The 22,875-nt window shown below is 41.5% G+C and overlaps 1 protein-coding gene across 2 annotated transcripts in view; it reads left to right on the top strand.

Annotated features, from left to right (window-relative positions):
- The first annotated feature begins 12,413 nt into the window (after window positions 1-12,413).
- Window positions 12,414-22,875, top strand: part of LOC137421110 (TBC1 domain family member 2B-like) — an 85,066-nt gene continuing 74,604 nt past the window's right edge. The window contains exon 1 of one of the 2 annotated variants that reach the window (XM_078771893.1): window positions 12,414-12,698. Coding sequence is in view for 1 of the 2 variants with exons in the window: in XM_068106837.2 (XP_067962938.2) it covers window positions 12,495-12,698 (204 nt within the window). In the remaining variant the exon portion in view is untranslated. The remainder of the gene's footprint in view (window positions 12,699-22,875) is intronic. The other variant, XM_068106837.2, reaches the window with a different exon arrangement.

Genomic DNA, 22,875 nt, shown 5'->3' on the forward strand with positions numbered 1-22,875 from the left:
CACAATGAATTAATACTGAATTTATACCAGAGGATATTTGGATAACATTATCACTGTAAAACGTCCCGTTATTTTCAATCTTTTTTGAAGAGAAACCCAATAGCTCTCTAAACGAATTTTCAATCGTGAAATCAACTTTATAATTATTTTTAAGTTTAATAGTTGATTTTGAAGTGTGTTTTTGAATATCTATTACAATATTTTTTGGTTCATCACCTTTTTCTTTCATAAGGCGAGAGACTTCTGAAGATATTTGAGAAATCTCGTAAGCTCCAGGTGAAACGGTTATAGTTTTATATCCACTTCCTGGATTATAACTAAACTTGTTGTTTTTCTCTGTGATATTAAACAAGGTATTATAAGTTTCCATCGACAATAAAGATGCCTCATATGAGGTAAGGGGGTCAAGTTGTAGTGGGTAAGGGAATGAAGCTGTGTAATCGCTCGTTGTGAAATTAAAACTAAGAATTGTGCTTCTCATCTTATTTAATATCTAATAAAATATCTTTGTATTGACATTTATTAATTATTTTCATATTCATCAACTGATCTAAAATGGCTGAGGATTCATTAAAACAATTGTTGTTTCCAGCCTTCTTACTACCTAACAACAATAATAGCCTATTAACTAATTGTGATGGGTCATTTGGAAGAAAACTAACACCTGAACCAAGTTTACTTAAAGCATCAATAATATGTTTCTCCTTCTCATTCTTCTTACTTTTACCAGCAACAGAAACTCCATAATCAAGTGCATTTAACAACTCAATATATACCCTATCTTCCTCTCTTTCCATATCAAGTGGTTCCTCAAAATATTTTGAACCGCTGAATCCGGGGTTTGTTAGAAGAAACATTAATCTTGGAGTTAATTTAACATTTGGTTGAGTAGAACTCAAGAACATCAATTCATCATTAAATATCAATACCTTTTCTTCCACAAGATGAAACACTGCTGGTTCTTCTGTTGGAATGAGACCTGCTCTGGTTTTTGAACCCGCCGAATATTCATTGTTTTGAAGAGCTTCCACAACATAATTAGGGGGTTGATTTACCTCCTCAAGTTTCCGAAATAATCCCTCGTCATCATATTCTAATTCACCAAGTTCTTGTTTTGTTATCTGACTAAAATCTTTGAGCATTTGAAGTTTTTTCGGAGTAAATTCTACCGTGGGAACTGTAGGTGAGTGTTGAGTTTTCAAAAGTGGTTTAAAGAATTTCTCTTGTTTTCTTTCAAAGGCTTCTTCACCAGTTAGTTTCTGTCTCCGTTTCTTCTTTATCTCTTCCTGTTGTTTAACAACTTTTGAAACCAACTCTTGATGTTCCTTAAACTTTCTTGCTCTTTCTTCAGCATTCATTTAGTATTGAAAAATATCATTTAATGAATTGTAAAGGTCAATGGGAAAATTTTCCTTTTCTTCATCATTATAGTAAATGTGTTGAAATAAATCTTTTTCTTTAAATATTTCATCAAATTCTTTATTGGTATTAATACGAGTTGTTATTTCTTCTTCACTAATACTTGTATCTCTGCTTTTCATACGTTTGCGTTGAGTCTCCTCATCGATATCAAAACCGAATGATAAAATCTTAACTCCATCACCACACAATTGTTTAATAATTTGTCTCATTCCTTCAGGATTAGTTTCTAAAATCCCAAGACCATTAGATTTTACTTTATTTAACTCACTCTTACAATGTGAATATTTTGTAGAACCAAGAGAGACCTCCTCAAATATTTGACCTTCGTTCCTCAATCGCATATGTTCCTCCATTGAAATGTAATAATAATCTTTCCCTTCAACTTCTCCTGGTCGCTTTGCTCTAGTTGCAGTACTCACAAAACGAATCATAGGGTGTTTTAAAAAAAAACTTACAATCTTTTCATTTTTACTATTCAAGAGTTTAGATTTATGAAAGTTCTTTCCTGAAGCAGATTTACCCACAAGATTAATAATAATAGTTATCATTTATATATGTAATTATGTTTAAAATAAAAATACATCCTTTAATATCTCATCTTGTTTCACAACAATATATTTATATTTTTCAATCGTGTGTTTCATATAATTTTCAAATTCTTTTTTACTACATAACGTAGAGCAATTATCTCTCCAAAAATTATTTACATCTATTGAATTTAACTTAAATAAAATAAAAGTATTGGCATTGTTTCTTATTGAGCGTCGAGGGAGTTGAAAATATGATTGACTAAGATATATACAATTACAAGAAGAATGTCTCCCTCTTGTATAGTAGCTATCCATTACTGTTTGGTTTCTCTCATTAACACAATCATCAAAGATGACGAGGTTCTTTTTTGATTTATCTAAATCTTGAGGTGAAGGTATATCATCCGTATTATCACTGAGAATACAAGTTATGGGTTTTGGTTTCGATTTTGATTTCTGTGTATCACAAAATAATTGTATTATATCTTCAATATTATAATCATTTAGTTTGTTTTGAAGTTTAAATAAACCGATAATGTCTTCCTTTTTAAGACCTGCATTAAAACCCTGTGAGAGTAGTTGATACTCGGGTTGAAAACTAGACTTTGTAAAAATTATTAAATTATCATAATCTAAAAAATTAGGACCAAGGAGCATCTTTAAAAGTAAACAGGTTTTTCCACATCCGCTTGAACCAACTATTAGACATCTCAATGAATTTGGAATGTTTTTATGGTTATTAAATTTTATCTTATTTTCCCAAACGGGTAAAAAATCATTCATTTATATATTTGGAAAACAAGTCATCTAACTTTTTTTGAGCTATTTTAGAAACTCTATATTTTATCCTGAGTTCGGGTTTAATTTCAAGATAATTCATTATTTTATTTATATAGTATCTTGTATTAACATTTCCATTAAAATTATTTTGAATAATAAATATCATTAAACCCTTATACATTTCCTCAATACAAATAGTCTCTTCCCTTGAAAGAAATGGTGTATTATCATCACAATACTTAACATTCATCTCTCTTATTAATCTTGTAAAGTAATTCATTTTTGGTTCTAATTTAAAAGAGTTATATATTTTTTTATATTTTTTATTATCATTAATTAAAATTAAATCACAGAAAATACATTGTTTATATGAACCCTCATTATTAAGCCCTATTCTATCACAAGCCGGACAATTCTCTAATTTATCATACTAGGGCATGCCCGTACTATATATATATCTAAAATTATATCCCCCCCCTCTATTTACATGAAATGGTTTGGTCCATTCGCAAAGCCAAAGCGAACGGCTTGCGAGTACGGTGACAACCCCCCCCCCCTCTATTTACATGAAATGGTTTGGTCCATTCGCAAAGCCAAAGCGAACGGCTTGCGAGTACGGTGACAATCCCCCCCCCTCTATTTACATGAAATGGTTTGGTCCATGAAATGGTTTGGTTCATTCGCAAAGCCAAAGCGAACGGCTTGCGAGTACGGTGACAATCCCCCCCCTCTATTTACATGAAATGGTTTGGTCCATTCGCAAAGCCAAAGCGAACGGCTTGCGAGTACGGTGACAACCCCCCCCCCCCCCCCTCTATTTACATGAAATGGTTTGGTCCAAAGCGAACGGCTTGCGGAGTTTGGTAAAGAAATCGCCATAGCTCGGTAACTACTTGTCCGATTAATATGAAACCTTGAAAAGGCACATCCTCAGGTCCCCAGCAATATACCTGGCAAGTTTCAAGTATATCGGACCCGTGGTTGTCGAGAAACAGCGGTCACAGACACACAGACACACACACATACACACACACACATACACACACACATACACACACACACACACATACACACACACATACACAGAGAGATTACTGGAATTATAGATAGATGGAGAGTCTGGAAATTCTAAATATCCTTCAGAACTTATCATATTTATATGGTAAATTTTTACTTAAACTAAACGCAAGTTTATTCATTAATAAATACAATGTTTCAAAGCACAAAAGACAAATTTCAATCAATCTCTACTTCAGTGAAAGATATAGAAAAATATGTCAAAGATGTTAAATTGAACAAAGATAAATATGGAAATTTTTGGGTAAAACCAGTTATGGAAAATAACATGAGCCCCTCTATTTCATTTAAAGGAAGAGCTCTAACTATACCTGGAAAGACATCCATTAAAGTAAATCTAACAAAAGTTTCTCCTCTACTCCTGGCAATTTATTCAAAGCTTGAAAAAGTGATTGACCACGATACTTTGAAAAAGAATGATAAGACCATCAACAATACTCGTGGAGAAATTTGTATTTACTTTAATAATCCAAAGGGTGTAGATCTAAGTAAAATGAATGATGTTAATATTTCTGGTGAAATGTCATTTCGTTCTATGATAGTTAGAGATTATTTAAAGATAACTTTTGATATTAAAAATGTAGAGATTGAATCCGTTAATGAAAGAAAGTATATTGGTATAGATGGAAAGGTTTTTTTCTGCTAATTAAATATGAGTCATTACAGCAGTGAAGATTTTACTATTTCATTGAACTCGGACGATAGTGATGATAGTATTTCATTGAACTCGGACGATGGTGATGATAGTATTTCATTGAACACAGATGATAGTTATGATACTAATAGTTTGTGCTCAAATGATAGTTATGAGAGTAGCTTTATTGATGACTCTGAGTATGATTCTGAGTATTCATGTGATAGTTATGACTTAGATGATTCTGAGTGAAAAAGTGTTTTAGTTTAAGCACAGCGATATATATAAAACGGAGCTGTAAAGCTCAAAAGTGTTTTATTTTAAGCACAGCGATATATATAAAACGGAGCTGTAAAGCTCAAAAGTGTTTTATTTTAAGCACAGTGATATATATAAAACACCACGTTTTCTCACGCTATAAATATGGTTTATTGTGATACTTGCGAGAAGGAAGTAAAATATTATAAACAACATATTCTCACCGCAAAACATACATACAATATTCTTAACAAACTTTCCCCTCTTCCACCTAAAACAAAACATTGTAAGGTCTGTAAAACAACCATCCTCAAGAAGGGGTTTAAAGCCCATCTTAAAACTAACAAACACTTGTCAAAATTGTTTACTATTAAAAACTCTGATGGTGCATTCAAAGGACATATTAAAATAAGAGTCTTTAACTTCAAACCTCCTGAACCAGAGTCTATAGTTGATGCTGTAGAAATAGTTAAACCTGCTGTTCAAACGTTGATTGAAAAAACACTAAAAGAAATGAAACCACTTAAATTTTATATGGGAGTAAAATTAGAAATGACAAAGGACGAAGGAGTTATAGATACACCATACATGAGAACTGCGCCACACTTTATATCTTCATATCAAGATTTTAAAACATCAGGAGTCTATGATGAACTTATTAAACAAGAGCAAGATGTGGATAATTCAATCGTAGGAAGTGGATTCAATATAGGAAAAATTATTTACATAGACATTCATATTCTTAAATCAGATCCTCTAAAAGCTTCTTCTTACATTGATTTACCCAGTGTTATCAAAAATAGAAAAGCAGTTATCAATATCAAAAATAAAGACAATAAATGTTTTCTCTGGTCTATTCTAGCACACTTACATCCTCCACATTTTCATGATGAAAGAGTATCTCATTATAAAAAATATGAGAATACATTAAATACGAAAGATCTAAAGTTTCCGATGACTTTAAATGATATTCCTAAATTTGAAAAGTTGAATAATTTATCAGTTAATGTTTATGGTCTAACAGAAACAAACAACATTCAGGTTTTAAAGCTTTCTGACAATTGTAAACAAACTCATATTAATCTTCTATATTTTAATTCAGACGAAAATTCACATTATACATACATCAAAGATATTACAAAATTAATAAAACCACAAGTATGTAAAAGAACAAATAAAATATATATTTGTATGCGTTGTCTTAACTTCTTCCATACACAAGAAAGATTAGATAAACATTCAAATTATTGTGGTGAACATAAGTCAACGGTAATCAACATGCCTAAAAAAGGCTCAAAGATCACATTCAAAGATGAAAAGAAAACAATAAAACATCCATTTGTTATATATGCTGATTTTGAAAGTATTTTAGAAAAAATTGATACTGCTTCTCCAGATCCAAAAGAATCATACACAAATAAATATCAAAAACATACTCCTTGTGGTTTTTGTTATTATATCAAATCATCCGTTGGTGATAAATATAACAAGTTAGAGATGTATAGAGGCTCAAATACCCCAGAGGAGTTTGTGAAACGACTAGAAAAAGACTGTGTTCGATTAACCAAGATAATGAGAGAAACCAATAAACCAATGTCCTTAACAAGTAAAGAAAAAAGAGAATTTAAAAAAAACAATGTCTGTCATATTTGTGAGGAGAAAATTGGTAAAGGTCTAAAGGTTAGAGACCATTGTCATCTCACTGGTAAATATAGAGGTCCGGCTCATCAAAGTTGTAATATTAATTATCAACTCCCCTCTTTCATTCCTGTCTTTCTTCATAACAATGCTCATTATGATACACATCTATTTATCAAGGAACTCTCAAAGACTTCTGGAAGTATCTCAGCAATTCCAAACACGGATCAGAAATACATTTCATTCACAAAAACAATTCACACATCTCCTATTACTCATATCAGATTTCTTGATACATTTAAATTCATGGCAAGTCCATTGGCTAACTTGGTTCAAAATCTAAAAGAGTTTCCATGTCTTTCAGAGTATTTTTTAGATAAAGATTTTCTAACACAAAAGGGAATTTACCCCTATGACTATATGGACTCATTTGAGAGATTCAATGAAACACAACTTCCTTTAAAAGAAAATTTCTATAACAAATTAAATAATAGTCATATATCTGATAAAGATTATGTACACGCACAAAATGTTTGGAAAAAATATAACATTAAGAATCTTGGTGAGTATCACGATTTGTACCTCAAAACTGATGTGCTTTTGTTGGCTGATGTGTTTGAGGCTTTCAGAACAATCTGTCATTCTGGATATGGATTGGATCCTGCTCACTATTACACTGCTCCTGGATTGGCTTGGAGCGCGATGTTAAAAATGACAAAACAAGTTTTGGATTTGATAACCGATGTTGATATGCTTTTGATGATTGAAAAGGCAAAGAGAGGAGGAATTTCACAAGTCTGTTCAAAGAGATATGCTAAAGCAAATAACAAGTACATTCCAAATTATAATCCATCGGTAGAGAGCTCCTACTTGATGTATTATGATGCGAACAACCTGTATGGCTGGGCAATGTCTCAGGCTCTTCCTTATGGAAAACTTAGATGGGTAAAGGAAAAAGATTACAAAAAGGTTTTACAAGATGTATGTATCTCTACACAAAAAGAATTGAATGATTCAAAGGTTGGTTATTATTTTGAGGTCGATTTGAAATATCCAGAGGAACTTCATAACCTACACAAAGATCTCCCATTTGCTTGTGAAAAGGAAAGTCCAAAGAAGGAGTGGTTAAGTGATTATCAACAATCATTTAATATAGGTGAATCAACAGAAAAATTACTTACTACATTATATAACAAGAAAAATTATGTTCTACACCAAAGAAATTTGCGACAATATTTATCAAAAGGTCTAAGAGTAGAGAAGATCCATCCATAGGGTTCTAAAGTTCAATCAAAGTCATTGGTTAAAGGGGTACATTGATTTTAATACACAAAGAAGAACAGAGTCAAAAACAGATTTTGAGAAAGACTTTTATAAATTGATGAATAATGCGGTCTTTGGTAAGACCATGGAGAATGTGAGGAAAAGACAAAATATCAGACTATCAACATCTTGGAAACAAGCATCAAAATTAATTAATAGACCGAGTTTTACTCGAGCTGAGGTCTTTACTGAGAACTTTTGTGCGATCCATTTGATTAAAGAGAGTATTGAAATGAACAAACCTATTTATATTGGAACATCAATTCTTGATTTATCAAAGTCATTAATGTATGATTACTTTTATAATAACTTGAGGAAGAAATATCAAAATGATGTTCATCTACTTTATATGGATACAGATAGTTTTATTTTGCAAATTAATACTGATGATGTTTATTCAGACATGAAAAAGGACATTAATATCTATGACACTAGTAATTACAGTCCAGAGAGTGAGTTGTTCTCTTCTAAAAATAAAAAGGTGATTGGAAAGTTTAAGGATGAATTAGGAGGAAATGTCATGAGTGAATTTGTGGGATTGAGGTCTAAGGCTTATGCTTATAAATACATTGTGAATAACGTTGAAAAAACTGATAAGAAGTTAAAAGGCATAAAGAAAAATGTCATTAAAGAAACAATAAACTTTAAGGATTATTATAACTGTTTAACAACAAAGAAAGAAGAGTTTAGAAAGATTAATGGAATAAGAAGTTATAAACATAAATTATATTCAGAAGAGGTGAATAAGAAAGCATTGGGGGCTTTTGATGATAAGAGGTTTATTTTAGAAAATGGAATTGATAGTCTCCCTTATGGTTATATAAGTATATAAGTGATAAGTTAAAAAGGGGGGTTAGGGATTTTAACGGGCTACCGCCGCCTTTTTACTATTATATAAATGATAGAACCAAGTACCAACCAGACTAAAGAGTGGAGGTGTAATCAACCTTGGTATATAAATGGTAAACATAATGAATGTGAAAAATATCAAATAGGTATAATTGAAAAGACAACTGGTAAAAAAATTTACAAAACAAATAAGAGAATTAATTTAAATACCGGTGAATTGGGTAAAAAAGATGGAAATATTTTTGAGTGGACGGAAAACTTTGATGGTTGCCAGGAAAATATATACTTTAATTTAAAAATGGTATGTGGCACTGGAGGCGCTCAAACAAGAACATTGAGGGAGGTTTACCATTTTATCTTAGCTCAGTTAAAATATCTTAATAAAGAACCAAACTCAAACATCTTTTTTGTTAATATATTAGATGGTGAAGGGAGTGGCAAGAGAATTAAATTATTTCCCACGCATAAACAAATATTTGTAGGGTCGTTGTGTGAGTGGGTCAAAGATGATTCACCAGATGATATTAAGAGTAAAAGGTTAAAAGGTCCATAAGGTCAGAAGGATCACAGGTTCACACAGAAGGACCATTGTTTAAGTGGTCTAATGAATAAGGATAACATGTCAAAAGGTTAGAAGGTTCGTAAAGAACAGGGTGAGAGAAATAGAGGTGTTTAGGGGCAATGAGGGAGGGGAAAAATTAACATGGAAGTCAATGGGAAAATGAGAGTGTCCCAGAAGCAACATATATACACTACTCACAGTGGGGTTAAGTTGGTCCGTCTTAGTCATGGAACAGGTGAGTCACTGATCCATGTTCACATACAGAAGACCCCTGATTCCTCCTTCACTGAGAATGTCGATTTTTAAAATGCTTTGCAACACTTGAAAACAAGTGTGACAGCTCAGGAGAACTTGTTGTTTCCTTCGCCTCCTCATTTCCCTAGCTCCTTCTCCTTCCATTCTGAAGACGGTTCTTTTATTTTTCTCCTTTGGTTGTTGGTATTGGTGTTGGTGTTGTTGTTGTTACTACTTAACGGGAAATTTAACCTTCACTGGCGCACCATTAAATGTGTTGGTGTTGTTGTTGTTACTACTTAACGGGAAATTTAACCTTCACCGGCGCACCATTAAATGTTAGACTAGTCCGTAACATAACAGTCGCGTATTGCATTTATGTATTGTCAGGTCCATGGCCAATGAACACCGGTCTCAGATGGATAGCCAATCGGTTAATTCCAAGGCAGCAGTCCGAACTTGGCGGGATCTTTTTTGGCGCGCACGGGACGGGAAAGAACTGAGGTCTTACCTGTACGAGCACACGGGGTCTAATCTGAAACCCACAGAACAAAGAAACGCGACACAAGAATAAAATGCACAATAAATTAATTTAATGAAAATAAATGCGGTATGATCAAAATAAAAGGTGAGGTAAAACTATAATTCCTATGGTGAGGATCGTCCATTCTCAGACACAATTATACAACAGAGGAATGATAAAAGAAAATAACTGTTCATTAGTCGGCCGGTACTCAGCTCCGGCCTCGACAAGTGCTGTGGGATGCCTGGTGGCCATGGAACGGGTCCGCAGTTTGGCTAACAGCCCGATCGTCGACGGGAGCAAGATGGTGCCGAATCGCTCTTCCACCACGCTACAAACGTGAGGTAACTCGGGCAGGCGGCCCCGGTCTCTCCCCACTACGTTCGAACTGCCATGAGCCCCGCGAAGCGTCGCTTTCTGGCTCCTCTTCGACGGCTGTGATAATCTCTTCCCTGAGAGTGCGAACAGTTCACAAAGGCTCTGACATCACTCCACATCGCGCCCGGGCACAAACACACAGCCGTTCCCTCACACGACCAAGAACAAAGAGAGCGAGCAAGGGGGAGACGTCTTCTTCTTCTCTCTCTCTCTCAAACGTTCGACCTCTGACGTCTCACTGTGTCCAATCACCGTGTTCCGCCCAATTGCTCCATGGTCGGATCGTCGAATGACGAAGATCGGGGCGTGGTCTCTCCGTTACGATCCATCGGAGGTCGGAGTTTTGTCTCTTTTTGCAATTGTCGGTTGTTGTGGTTTAAGGGTCCGAGTTCATGGCTGGCCGAGTGGATGTAAAAACATAAAGGAACAAGAAAAAGAGCAATCAGAGATTGCAAACCCTCGCCAGGATGTATTTTCAGTGGTTTTTAAGGCTTTAGTGTTAAAACAAATATGGCGGCCGAACCACGTGACCGATGACGTAATCATAATATTTTTCCTAAACGAATTTATTCCTCGATTATGCTCAAGAATTTCATCTTGATCGGATGAAGTTTTGTACTTGTCGAATTATGACGTCATAATGGAAGCACCTATGACATCATCATTAACATATTCTATTCCCCATGTAGAGTTCTTTACAATGAGCCATGTCTCAAATTTTTCGATTCAGCACTTTCGGAGATATAGAGGTGCAAAATTTTTCGGTTTTTCCAAGATGACGGCCGAACCACGTGACCTATGACGTCATAATTATCATCAAAAAATTCTACAGGTGGAGTTGCACCTACGGTGAAAATTTCCTGTCAATCGGACCAAGGGTTGCAGAGAAAATCATATTTATTCTGTGCAGACAAGCGGACAAACAAACAAAGAGACAAACAAACGGACTCAAATGCAATACCCTCTCCTCTGGCGAGGGTAAAAATCACAAGGGCCAATTACACACTGGGGAATTAATCTTAAGCCCTGTATAGTTAACACAAAAACCACGACCCTTATGGCGACATGCAAACACTCATAACCTGACAGGTTCCCTGCTTATTCCATCGAGGTACTGCTTCTTCGCGTCGATGGTCCATCCTAAAATCTATACGATCCTAACTCCACTATGGTATTTCTTCCCTACCTCCACAAACGTAATAGTATTTATATTCTGTATGCAGAATGAAAATTAATACACAAAAAGTCCACAGTTGTCACGAGACTACACTGAGTCTTCGTAGTTGTCACATGACCTCAAACAAGGAAATGAGGCCATTTGGCCCACCATTGCCGTGGTGTACTCCTGGCCCTGGGTTAATATTTGCTACAGCACATTAAACATCAATGTTCATCAAAACATCGAAGAGTAAGCAAGCAAGTTATCGCTGGCACCCTAAATGAATTACTCCCGTGATGAAGCTGATTCTAAGGGTCTTTCACTCTCTCACCGCAGGGAGGCAGGTGGTCTTTTTGTTGTCTACCGGCTCCTCTCCCGCATATCTGCCCCAGCTCTGTCTGTGCTCTGTCCCCCAAATATTCCTTCAGGACACACAAGATCTGCCAGAAAACCTCTTCTTGTGAAAATGCCAAAATCAAGACTCTCTACTCACCTTTTCTCTTTCATTCCTCTTTTTTCCCGCCTCTCGAACAATCTCCCACATTCTCTTCACTCCATCTCCTCCCTCCAGATCTTTAAAACAGCTGTTCACCACCATCTCTTATCATCCCCCTTCCAAAACCTTGATCTTTTCTACCCCCCTTAAAACACCCCAAATCCTCCTCTTTCAATCTCCGACTTCATTCCTGAAATTCCTAGTGGTGTTTTTTTTTTTTTTGTTATATACCGTTTACGGGGGTCTCTCTCTCGGGGGTCTAAACTCAGACACGAGCCTCGATTCTGTATACAAAAATAAAGAAATAAATAAACAACTTCCTGTCGTGCCTACCACTAAGAAGTGGGAAGGTAATGGCAAACCATCCACGACTGTAACATTTCTTGCCACGAGGCTGCTTGAGCAGCACGGGAACCTGTCCTTGGACAGAAGTGCGAGGTGTTTCACGTGAACCAAGTGTTACCAAGAAAGAGTGAAGTGCCACCAGCCAGGACTTGTCCCCAGCGGAGAATAGTTATGCCCTCGGGTCTCACTGTACGCATTCTGATATGTAGGTGCGGTTTCGGCGTTTGGGAAGACATTTTCACTTTTGTCGAGAGTTGGTCCACGAAGAACTTTGGTGCGCTGCGCCATGGACGGCGAAATGTTTGATTTCACGTGCGTCATGCAAATCCGATGGGTGAGTTACGACCCACAGGTGGGTTGTCTGCTGCTGCGGAGTACGTCGCACACCGAACTCATTGGCCGCATTCCATTAGCTGGCGCTACTCTGACCTGCGGAAGGCAAGAAGGCCTTTTCGTCGTGCGGTCGTTGGGGCGCGAACACCTGTTTAAGGTAATACACAGCCCCGCGACCCTCACACGTTACGAATAGCGAATCAGCTGCACCTAAGTTACTCCTGACTTCAGGACACAAAAGTTGTCATGTTTTTACAAAGTATAGGTATTCTATGTATTACTGTTAGTATTACTGTATTACAACGTCCACATGTTAGCAACGGTACCCGCCCTATGGGCGGGGCTTCAATTGGGAGGCCTAAATGAAAAGGCAAAATATGAGAAATTGAAGGATTTTATTTTATTTTAAACGATTTATATAAACATCCGTTAAATCATCAAAATCAAAACAGTATTTGTAGAATTTCAATAAAAGCCACATCACTGTTCATATCGGTAAATATTCCATCGTGTTTGGAAAAACTGGAAAAAAAATAATGGAAAAACAAGAAAGCCATATAGGTATCCATGGAAATCTCCACGCATGGCTGGCGGACTTCCTCTCTAGTCGTAGTCAACGTGTGGCCCTGAATGGGTTTCTCTCATCTCCTCTTCCTGTTCAGGCTGGAGTTCCTCAAGGTAGTGTTCTGGGCCCTGTGCTTTTTCTGGTCTTCATCAATGATCTCTCTGACTCTCTTGAAAATCCTCTCTATCTCTTTGCTGATGACTCTACTCTCTGTCGCTCCATTCCTCATCCCTCAGATCGGCAGTCCGCAGCCTCCTCACTCTCTGCAGACCTGGACAAAATCACAGACTGGGCAAACAAGTGGAACATGTCTTTCAATCCTGATAAATCTCACACTCTTACGATGTCTCTCCGAAAAGACCGACTGGAAAACCCTTCCATCCACTTTCTGAATAATCCTCTCCAAGAAATTCTGTCACACAAGCTTTTGGGTCTCACTATCTGACATGATCTTTCCTGGGAAAACCACATTTCCAAGCTGGCCTCCAAAGCCAGTCGCCGACTGGGCATCCTCCGTCGTGCGAAGTCCTTCCTTGGCACACCTGAGCTCCTCGCCACACCTGAGCTCCTCACCACATACAAGGCTTTCATCCGCAGCTCAATGGAATACTGCTCTCCCCTCTGGGCTGGTGCTCCTGCCTCACACCGAGCTCGTCTTCACACTGTTGAAACCAAAGCATTCAGAATCATTGGAATCTCCCGCGATGACGCTATCTCCGAGGGCCTTTCACTTAATCACCGCAGGCAGGTTGGTGGTCTTTCCGTCTTCTACCGACTCCTCTCCGGCCTTGCTCCCCCAGCTCTCTCTGGGCTCTGTCCCCCAAATATTCCTACAGGTCGCACAAGATCTGCCTGCAACCCTCTTATGGTTAAACTGCCAAAATCAAGACTCTCTGCTCACCTTCACTCCTTCATTCCTCTTTTCTCCCGCCTCTAGAACAAACTCCCTCACTCTCTTCAATCCCACTCCTCCCTCCAGGTCTTTAAAACGGCTGTTCACCACCATCTCTTATCTTCCCCAATCCAAAACCTTGATCTTTTCTACCCCCGCTAATTTCACCCCAAATCCACTTTTTTGAGGTGACTTTTGACTTCTTTCCTGGAAGTCCTTGGTGTCCTTGCGTTTTATACCTATCCTGCCCCCCCCCCCAGGCTCTCTCCCTCCCACACATCTCCCGATGTCCCTGCTCTCAAATGTTGTGTTTGTGTGCTTCCTCCCCTTCTCTCCCCATCTTGTCGACCGCTCCCCTTTTTATATACTTTGTTTGCTTGTTTGTTTGATTTGTTTGTTTGATAAATGTTAGCTCTTTCACGAGCCTCGACTCTGTATACAAAAAAAAAGCCGATTTTACTCCAGGGGGTCCCAGGATTACCCACCCAAAATTTCGTTGCGATTGGTTCAGCCGTTTTTGCAGTACCTGGGAACAGACATTTGGCGAATTATAGTAAGATAGACGGATGTTGTAAGATTTAACACTTTATATTCCACAGCAATTATGATTGACACGAGGGTAAAATGAATGTATCGGTAGGTACTTTAAATGAAAGTACCGATCCTTGGTTCATATTGGTACCTTATTCATTTTACAAAATGGAAGTACCGATCTTTGGTTCATATTGGTACCTTATTCATTTTACAAAATGAAAGTACCAATACTTGGTTCATATTGGTACCTTATTAATTTTACAAAATGAAAGTACCAATCCTTGGTTCATATTGGTACCTTAGTTCATTTTACAAAATGGAAGTACCAATCCTTGGTTCATATTGGTACCTTAATGATTTTACAAAATGAAAGTACCGATCCTTGGTTCATATTGATACTGTTACGGACCGCGGATAAGATGTTGGTTTGCCGAGCGGATGGCCCCGCGGCCCTAACAGTTACCCCGACTAACCCGATTCCCAAACGTTGGCCAAAATCGCGCCACAGATATTCAATGGGGAAAAGACTAAAGCGAAGGATGTGAAGAAGAAGAAAGACAAAGGGTAAGGTATACAAATATAATTTATTACTATGTACAGGATTGAAATAAACCAAGGAAGAAGGAAAGATAAGAAAATAATTTACAGAAGATATTAGAGACACAGTGCAACGCTAGCTTACCTACAGTCTTAATTAACCCAGGGACAGAACAAACAAGGACAGACTCATCTGGGGAATGATGACAGGAATGGCAGGAGGTGGATGGCTGGAGGGAGAGGAAGGTCCACGGGTACTGCAGCACGATCGGCGCGTTTAGCAGCCGTCGTTCCTTCGCGGCCCTGGTCAAGAACTGCCGTCAAGGCCCCAAGCTGCTGTAGCTGAAGCTGCTGTTGTTGCTGCTGTGGCTGCTGCTGTTGTTGCTGCTGTGGCTGCTGCTGCTGCTGCTGCTGTGTGTACATCGCGTGCTCTTTCCAGGACTCATCTGAGGTGGGGGCGCCTTCTGCGGGTTATATATGCCACGCCCCTGAACCTTCGCGAACCTCCTTGATGTTTCTCTCCACACCCTCTCCAAGTCCAACCCCTTGTTCGTGGTTGGTTGAGTGGGGCTGACTCACTCCTCCCCTCTATGACGAGGTGGGGACACGCCCTTCTTCCCCGACCCGAGCACATGTTCAATGGTGGTTTTGGGGCTAAATCAACAACCCACAGCTGTAGCAAACCTGGCAAACTGCCCAGTGCAGTTGGCAATGGAGGCTTGGAGGGGATGTAGCTGGAAATTGAGGCTTGGCAATGACGCAGTTGGAAATGGAGGTTTTGGGAATGGGAATGAAGGGGGATCTATCTTATTTCACTTGGTGCAATGGAGTGTCATCTTAATGGAAGACAAGGCCTTACCCTAATACACATAATAAAGATATAACTACCAACAAGGGGGGAAATCTATGATTGGCTAACGTGTATGCTTTATGGAATTAACTACGGGAACGCCCTTTGACCTTTATACAACACTGGAGTGAGGAGGGCGATATTTTACAACAATTTACTGTACAATAAAAAAACACAATAATAAAAACACAATCCTCATATCCACAACACTGCACCCTCCTCCTCTTAGGCACGGCCCGGGCCTATAACTTTAACTTAGTGTGACACGTAGGTGTAGTTCCCTCTACATTTAACTTGACCCTGAGTGCGACAGTTTTAAAACATAAATAAATATGTCCCGCTGCTCCATTGAACCCTACCTAACAGACTCACGCCCACAACTAACCGAATTGCGGAATGGTCTTCAAACTATACATGGACGGTGGGGAGCATTATTGACAGTGACGCTATTTTATTTACAAAACTAACCCAGGACCTGTGATTGTTCTTTCTGGGGGGGAAACAGTCTGCTCTGCATCAATGCACCATGAAAGCACCCAAAAACGCACCAATACACCCTCAAGCACCAATCGGTGCACAGTCATCACTGTTCATGAAAATAAACACAACAAACAAACCCCAAACCCTGCTGGTGGTCTCTTGCTCTTCGGCTCCCTCTGCTGGCTATTACTATCTTGTTGTTGTCATCTTCTTTGCTGGCGGCCTATTTGCACTATTAAAATGCACCCAACGTGTCCATTTTTATTTTCTTTATTTATGGCCCACAGGGCCGACTAGTGTGGTTCACCTGTGGGGCATCGGTGCCCTGTGATCAAGGTCCGCCAGCAAGATTTCAGGCCTTCATGGCCGGTTCCAGCAGAGGGGCCATGCCCCAACCCATGGGGTCCATAAGTGGTGCTCAGCCACAGACATGTGGTCCATAATGTGGTGCATCGATGCAGACAGCTGGTTCTGGGAGTTCCGGGCGCACAATGGCGGACTCACGCACGCTCCCCTCGGTGCCCAGTGGCGCACAGGTCCTCATGTGGGAGACAAGGGGGGAAAAGACAGATGAGCGAGGGGTAAGGTCTCAAGGGTACACATCAAACAAGGCAATGCAAGGCGAAGTGCGTACGGAGAGCGAAGTGAGAAAAGCTCGTCCCTACCATACGTCACCCCCCCCCTTGTCACCTACACTACCCTTGCCCTTACCCCATATGTACAACAATCTACACATTTACAAATCCGTCGCTACCGTCACATCTTCCCCCTATACCAAATTCGTCTTCACTCCCTCTACTTCAAAATTTGCCATCACCCAATTCATCGTCAATCCTCATAAGGAGGAAGAGATGGAACATCAAGCACAATGTCACACCCACGTCATGATGCGTCTCACATTCCAAACATTTGCATCAAAAATAATAAAACAACCTGGCATGGTGTGGAGGTACGTCATCTCAGGTGAGTGGATGCAGATGGTGCAAGGAGACTTCAATCCAAACTATCCTCTAAATGACTTTAACACACTTTACACTACCCGGGGTCTTTCCCTGCCAAACCATTGGCAATCTTACTCTATGTGGTTTTAAAAACCAATTCCCATTGACCAAACTGTGGTGCTTCTCAATTTGGGGTCTCACTCCCCCGATTCATCTCCCTGTGCCCTTACACAATTTCTGGGCTGGGTCGTGCAGCTCTCCCAGCAGGTCTACCCACCTGCACACCTCCACCACTGTAGTTGCCTCCGAGCTTACCTTTTCATTACCTAACCTATCTAACTGGGGAAGGCCCCTCCTGGCTCTGTCACCCCTCGGTGCACTCTGGCACTGGGCTACCCGGGTCCGTCCTCCGGATCCTCGGGCCCCATCCACAACAACTCTACCGGCTACCAGAGCCCACCTGCGGCCTCACCTGGCCGACATCCTCACAGTGGTGAAGTGCCCAAACCAACTACACACACCAACAGGCTACACGCCCAGCCATTTCCACGACACTAATGCACCCATCACTACACTCCTGTGCAACTACCCGCACCACAGATGCCAATATCCAACCACAATTTACCTGTACCCTCTACCTAACACTTAAAATACCCTCCCCGGGTATTCGTGATGGGGGTCCATCCTTCCCCCATTCACACCTTCGCACCATCCACTCCACTCCATAGTTTCCACCATACTCACTCCAAGACCATCCATTGCAATACTCCATATATTCCACACTCCATGTATTCCACACTCCATGTATTTCACACAACCATTCTCCATACACCTGTTGTTGCACACCTGTGCAATCTTACCTGGTGCCAGCTGCACCCTCCTTCCTTCCTGGACCATTTGGTCAGCACAATACTCATCACCATCACTCACTCAAACACTGCTCCATACACCTGTTCAGTTGCACACCTGTGCAATCACACCTGTTCACCATACACACGGCATCATCTAATCTACCTGGTGCCCTGCTAACTTAGTGCTCCCCGTCTTCCCTTTAAACTAAGCACATACCACGTCATTATCATCCACACTAATCTCCCTGCATCCCCACTACAGGTATCATTGTCACTACCTAAACCTTACCGTTACCTATTGTCATCTTCTCTAGATCCCTACCGTTATATCCTAACCCTCCCGGGCTAGTTTTCACTGCCAAACCCCATAAATCTAGTGCTCCTTTGCCCCCCGTTGTGAGAGATGGCAGAGTTGCCATCCCATCACATCGGGTATCTCTCACTATAAATTTTGCACACCAAATTCCAGCCAATCAAAAATTTGCCAATCACTACCAATCATCTGCCAATCATCACTCTGCCAATCCTCAAATTTTGCTTTTCAATTTCGGGTCCAAAACACTATCCTCATCATCACAGTCTACTCACTTGAGCCTCTCGGTGCGCCAATTCACTTCTACAGCCCGGCTTCGCACAGCCGAGCAATGAATGCGGGTTGTTTGGTGCCGGCAGCTGGATGCGTCCGGCATTCAGTGCTGGGAAGGACGCTTACCCGGGCCGAGATCCCACGCACCATCTCGGCACAGAGCCGTCCAATGGCCCGATCTCGACCTGCCAGAACGCCTCAACAAAAAGGGGTCGCCATGACGACCCTTCCTATTGGGCTGCCCGCTCCGCCTAGTGGAGCACGGACGCGGCCGTTCCGAGCGAGGCCCAGCGTGGATCGCGTACGGCGGTTCTTTCGAAACCGCCGTGGTTCGGATCCCCGCTGGTCCTCGCGGCACGCGAAGCTGCCCGGCGCGCACCGAGGGCCCGATTCGGCTATACGTCGCTCTAACCGCTAACCCGGTTACCGTCGATGCTTCACCTGCATGCTTACACCCCGCAGCTCGTTCGTTGCTCACACATCCAGCCGTCTCCATGCTACTTGTCATTGCACCTTCTCTTCCACACCCAGGTACACTCATTCTGCTCACAGACTTGGTCACACACCTGACCACCGCACACCTTTGCACACACTCATCGTTCGCACACCTCACCAACACACCTCTTCGCGCCCCCTCCTCGGTCACCTCCTCTGTGACAACCACAGGTGTGTTCTCACTTGCACACCCAACCACGTGCCTCACTACTAACTCCAGCGTGCATTCCCACACACGCTCTACCATTCCAGGTGTGCATCCTTCCATTCCAGGTGTACATCCTCTCTCACCTGCCACAACCAACTCATGCTCCGTGTCACTCTCACTACTCTCACCTCCACACTTGGTCGCGCACTCACCCTTACTCTCGCCAGCGCACTCTTTACTCATGCACCCGTCCGTTATGCACCTTTCTCGCGCACACTCTCCCTTTACACCCTCTGTAACACTCACCACAGGTGTGCATTCTCCCTTACTCTTGACAGCGCACTCTTTCCTCATGCACCCGTCCGTTACACACCTTTCTCGTGCATCCTCTTGGCAACACTCTGCCGTTACACCCTCCGTAACACTCACCACAGGTGTACACTCTCTCGTTACATCCTCTGTAACACTCCCCACTCCGTGCTTCCATGTGCCCCCTCGCACACGCGCTACGACCAACTCACTCTCGACAGCACACTCACTCCTTGGCTCGCACTTTTTCCTCACACACCCCAGAGTCGGACATTCTCGCACACCTCCTCTCTCGTATGCCGTACCTGTCGCACACTTCACCAACGGCCTCTCACGAACACCCGGATCCAAATCAACCCCCAAGCCGACTGAAGCTCCCCTCACATCATATACATTTCCACGTATATCGCCACTCACCTTGGCACCTCGTCTCCGCACGTCCTTCGCCACCTGCAAACTCTTTATTTGGTTAGCGAGCACACCATCACGATTTGAGCACCGACCTTGCACATATTCCATCACCTCCTCCTGTATTTCTCTCTTAGTTTCCGTCCGTCTCTTCTTAATTTCACTCACCCCCTCTTTCACCTCCTCTAACTTTTGCTTCACCTCTTTTATTTCCCGGTGCGTCTCCTCAATTTCGTCCTCTAAGGCTACCTTAACCGTTTCTATGTGCGTCCTCACCTCCCGGTCCTTCGTCTCCATTACTTCTGTCACCTAGTCCAACCTCGTTGTCAGTCCCTCACGTACCATCTGACATTCCCTCTGTGTCGCTATTAATTCGTTCTTGATTTCTTTTTGTGTCGCTTTTAACCCCCCTAGTACCGCAGTGTTCTTTTCTACTTGATCCACTAGTTCTTTTTGTCCCACCGTCAGCTGCTCTATTTCCTGCGTCAGGTCCTCTATGCCCCCTTGTAACCTAGCCGTATTATTCCTCACCTCTTTCTCCATACGCTTCTCACCTCGCTTTACCTCCTCGCGTACCCCCGAGACCTCCTCGCCTACACCTCGTCGTATCTCCTCCTTCATCTCCTCCATCTCTTTAGTAGATGCCGCCCTCATCTGTCCCAATTCATCCCTCTGAGCATCCAATTTAGCGTCTAACCCGATTTTCACCTCTTCTATCTGCTCTCCCATCCGTTTGATTTCCCGGGCGGATTGCTCCCCTATCTCCCGCAATTTGCCTTCCATCCTATCTTCTAGCCCCCTTAACCCATTTTTCACCTCTTTTATCCCGTTGTCTAACCCCTCAAATTTGCTGTCTATCTTCCCAATTTGGGCACTGGTACCCCTCGCTTCGTCCCTCATTGCCCCCATTTGGCCCCCAATCCTATCCATTTTTGCATTCAGTTGGGTGAAGAATAATCTGAGGTCAAACCCGGTTTGCCCAGCGTCCCCAGCCGCCACCGCAGGCTCGCCCTCCGCGGCGCCGCCATTTTGGGGCCCTCCAACCACGTGCGCGAGGGCGCCATTTTGCGCGCCTGAAACCTCCTCAACCACCTCCTCATTGTTCTCCTCCATTTCCTCCCTCTGATCCTGGGTTACCCCTAACCCCTCTTCTAGCTCACCCACCGGCATCCCGTCACCTTGACCAGCCATGGCGCGACTTTCAAATTTAGGATTTTATAAAATACAATTTTGGGCCACTCGTAATTTGAGCGCACTAAGCGCTTCAGGTCCGAATCCGACACTCCTGACACCAATTGTTACGGACCACGGATAAGATGTTGGTTTGCCGAGCGCAGCCCTAACAGTTACCCCGACTAACCCGATTCCCGAACGTTGGCCAAAATCGCGCCACAGATATTCAATGGGGAAAAGACTAAAGCGAAGGATGTGAAGAAGAAGAAAGACAAAGGGTAAGGAATACAAATATAATTTATTACTATGTACAGGATTGAAAGAAACCAAGGAAGAAGGAAAGATAAGAAAATAATTTACAGAAGATATTAGAGACACAGTGCAACGCTAGCTTACCTACAGTCTTAATTAACCCAGGGACAGAACAAACAAGGACAGACTCACGCGGGGAATGATGACAGGAATGGCAGGAGGTGTATGGCTGGAGGGAGAGTAAGGCCCACGGGTACTGCAGCACGATCGGCGCGTTTAGCAGCCGTCGTTTCTTCGCAGCCCTGCTCAAGAACTGCCGTCAAGGCCCCAAGCTGCTGTAGCTGAAGCTGCTGTTGTTGCTGCTGTGGCTGCTGCTGTTGTTGGTGCTGTGGCTGCTGCTGCTGCTGCTGTGTGTACGACGCGTGCTCTTTCCAGGACTCATCTGAGGTGGGAGCGCCTTCTGCGGGTTATATATGCCACGCCCCTGAACCTTCGCGAACCTCCTTGATGTTTCTGTCCACACCCTCTCCAAGTCCAACCCCTTGTTCGTGGTTGGTTGAGTGGGGCTGACTCACTCCTCCCCTCTATGACGAGGTGGGGACACGCCCTTCTTCCCCGACCCGAGCACATGTTCAATGGTGGTTTTGGGGCGAAATCAACAACCCACAGCTGTAGCAAACCTGGCAAACTGCCCAGTGCAGTTGGCAATGGAGGCTTGGAGGGGATGTAGCTGGCAATTGAGGCTTGGCAATGACGCAGTTGGAAATGGAGGTTTTGGGAATGGGAATGAAGGGGGATATATCTTATTTCACTTGGTGCAATGGAGTGTCATCTTAATGGAAGCCAAGGCCTTACCCTAATACACATAATAAAGATATAACTATCAACAAGGGGGAAATCTATGATTGGCTAACGTGTATGCTTTATGGAATTAACTACGGGAACGCCCTTTGACCTTTATACAACACTGGAGTGAGGAGGGCGATATTTTACAACAATTTACGATACAATAAAAAAGCACAATAATAAAAACACAATCCTCATATCCACAACAATACCTTAGTTCATTTTACAAAATGGAAGTACCAATCCTTGGTTCATATTAGTACCTTATTCATTTTACAAAATGAAAGCACCGATCCTTGGTTCATATTGGTACCTTAGTTCATTTTACAAAATGGAAGTACCAATCCTTGGTTCATATTGGTACCTTATTCAACTTACAAAATGGAAGTACCAATCCTTGGTTCATATTGGTACCTTATTCATTTTACAAAATGAAAGCACCGATCCTTGGTTCATATTGGTACCTT

This window comes from Myxine glutinosa, chromosome 2, assembly GCF_964187855.1.
Source record: "Myxine glutinosa chromosome 2, kmMyxGlut1.1, whole genome shotgun sequence".
NCBI classification, from domain to species: domain Eukaryota; kingdom Metazoa; phylum Chordata; class Myxini; order Myxiniformes; family Myxinidae; genus Myxine; species Myxine glutinosa.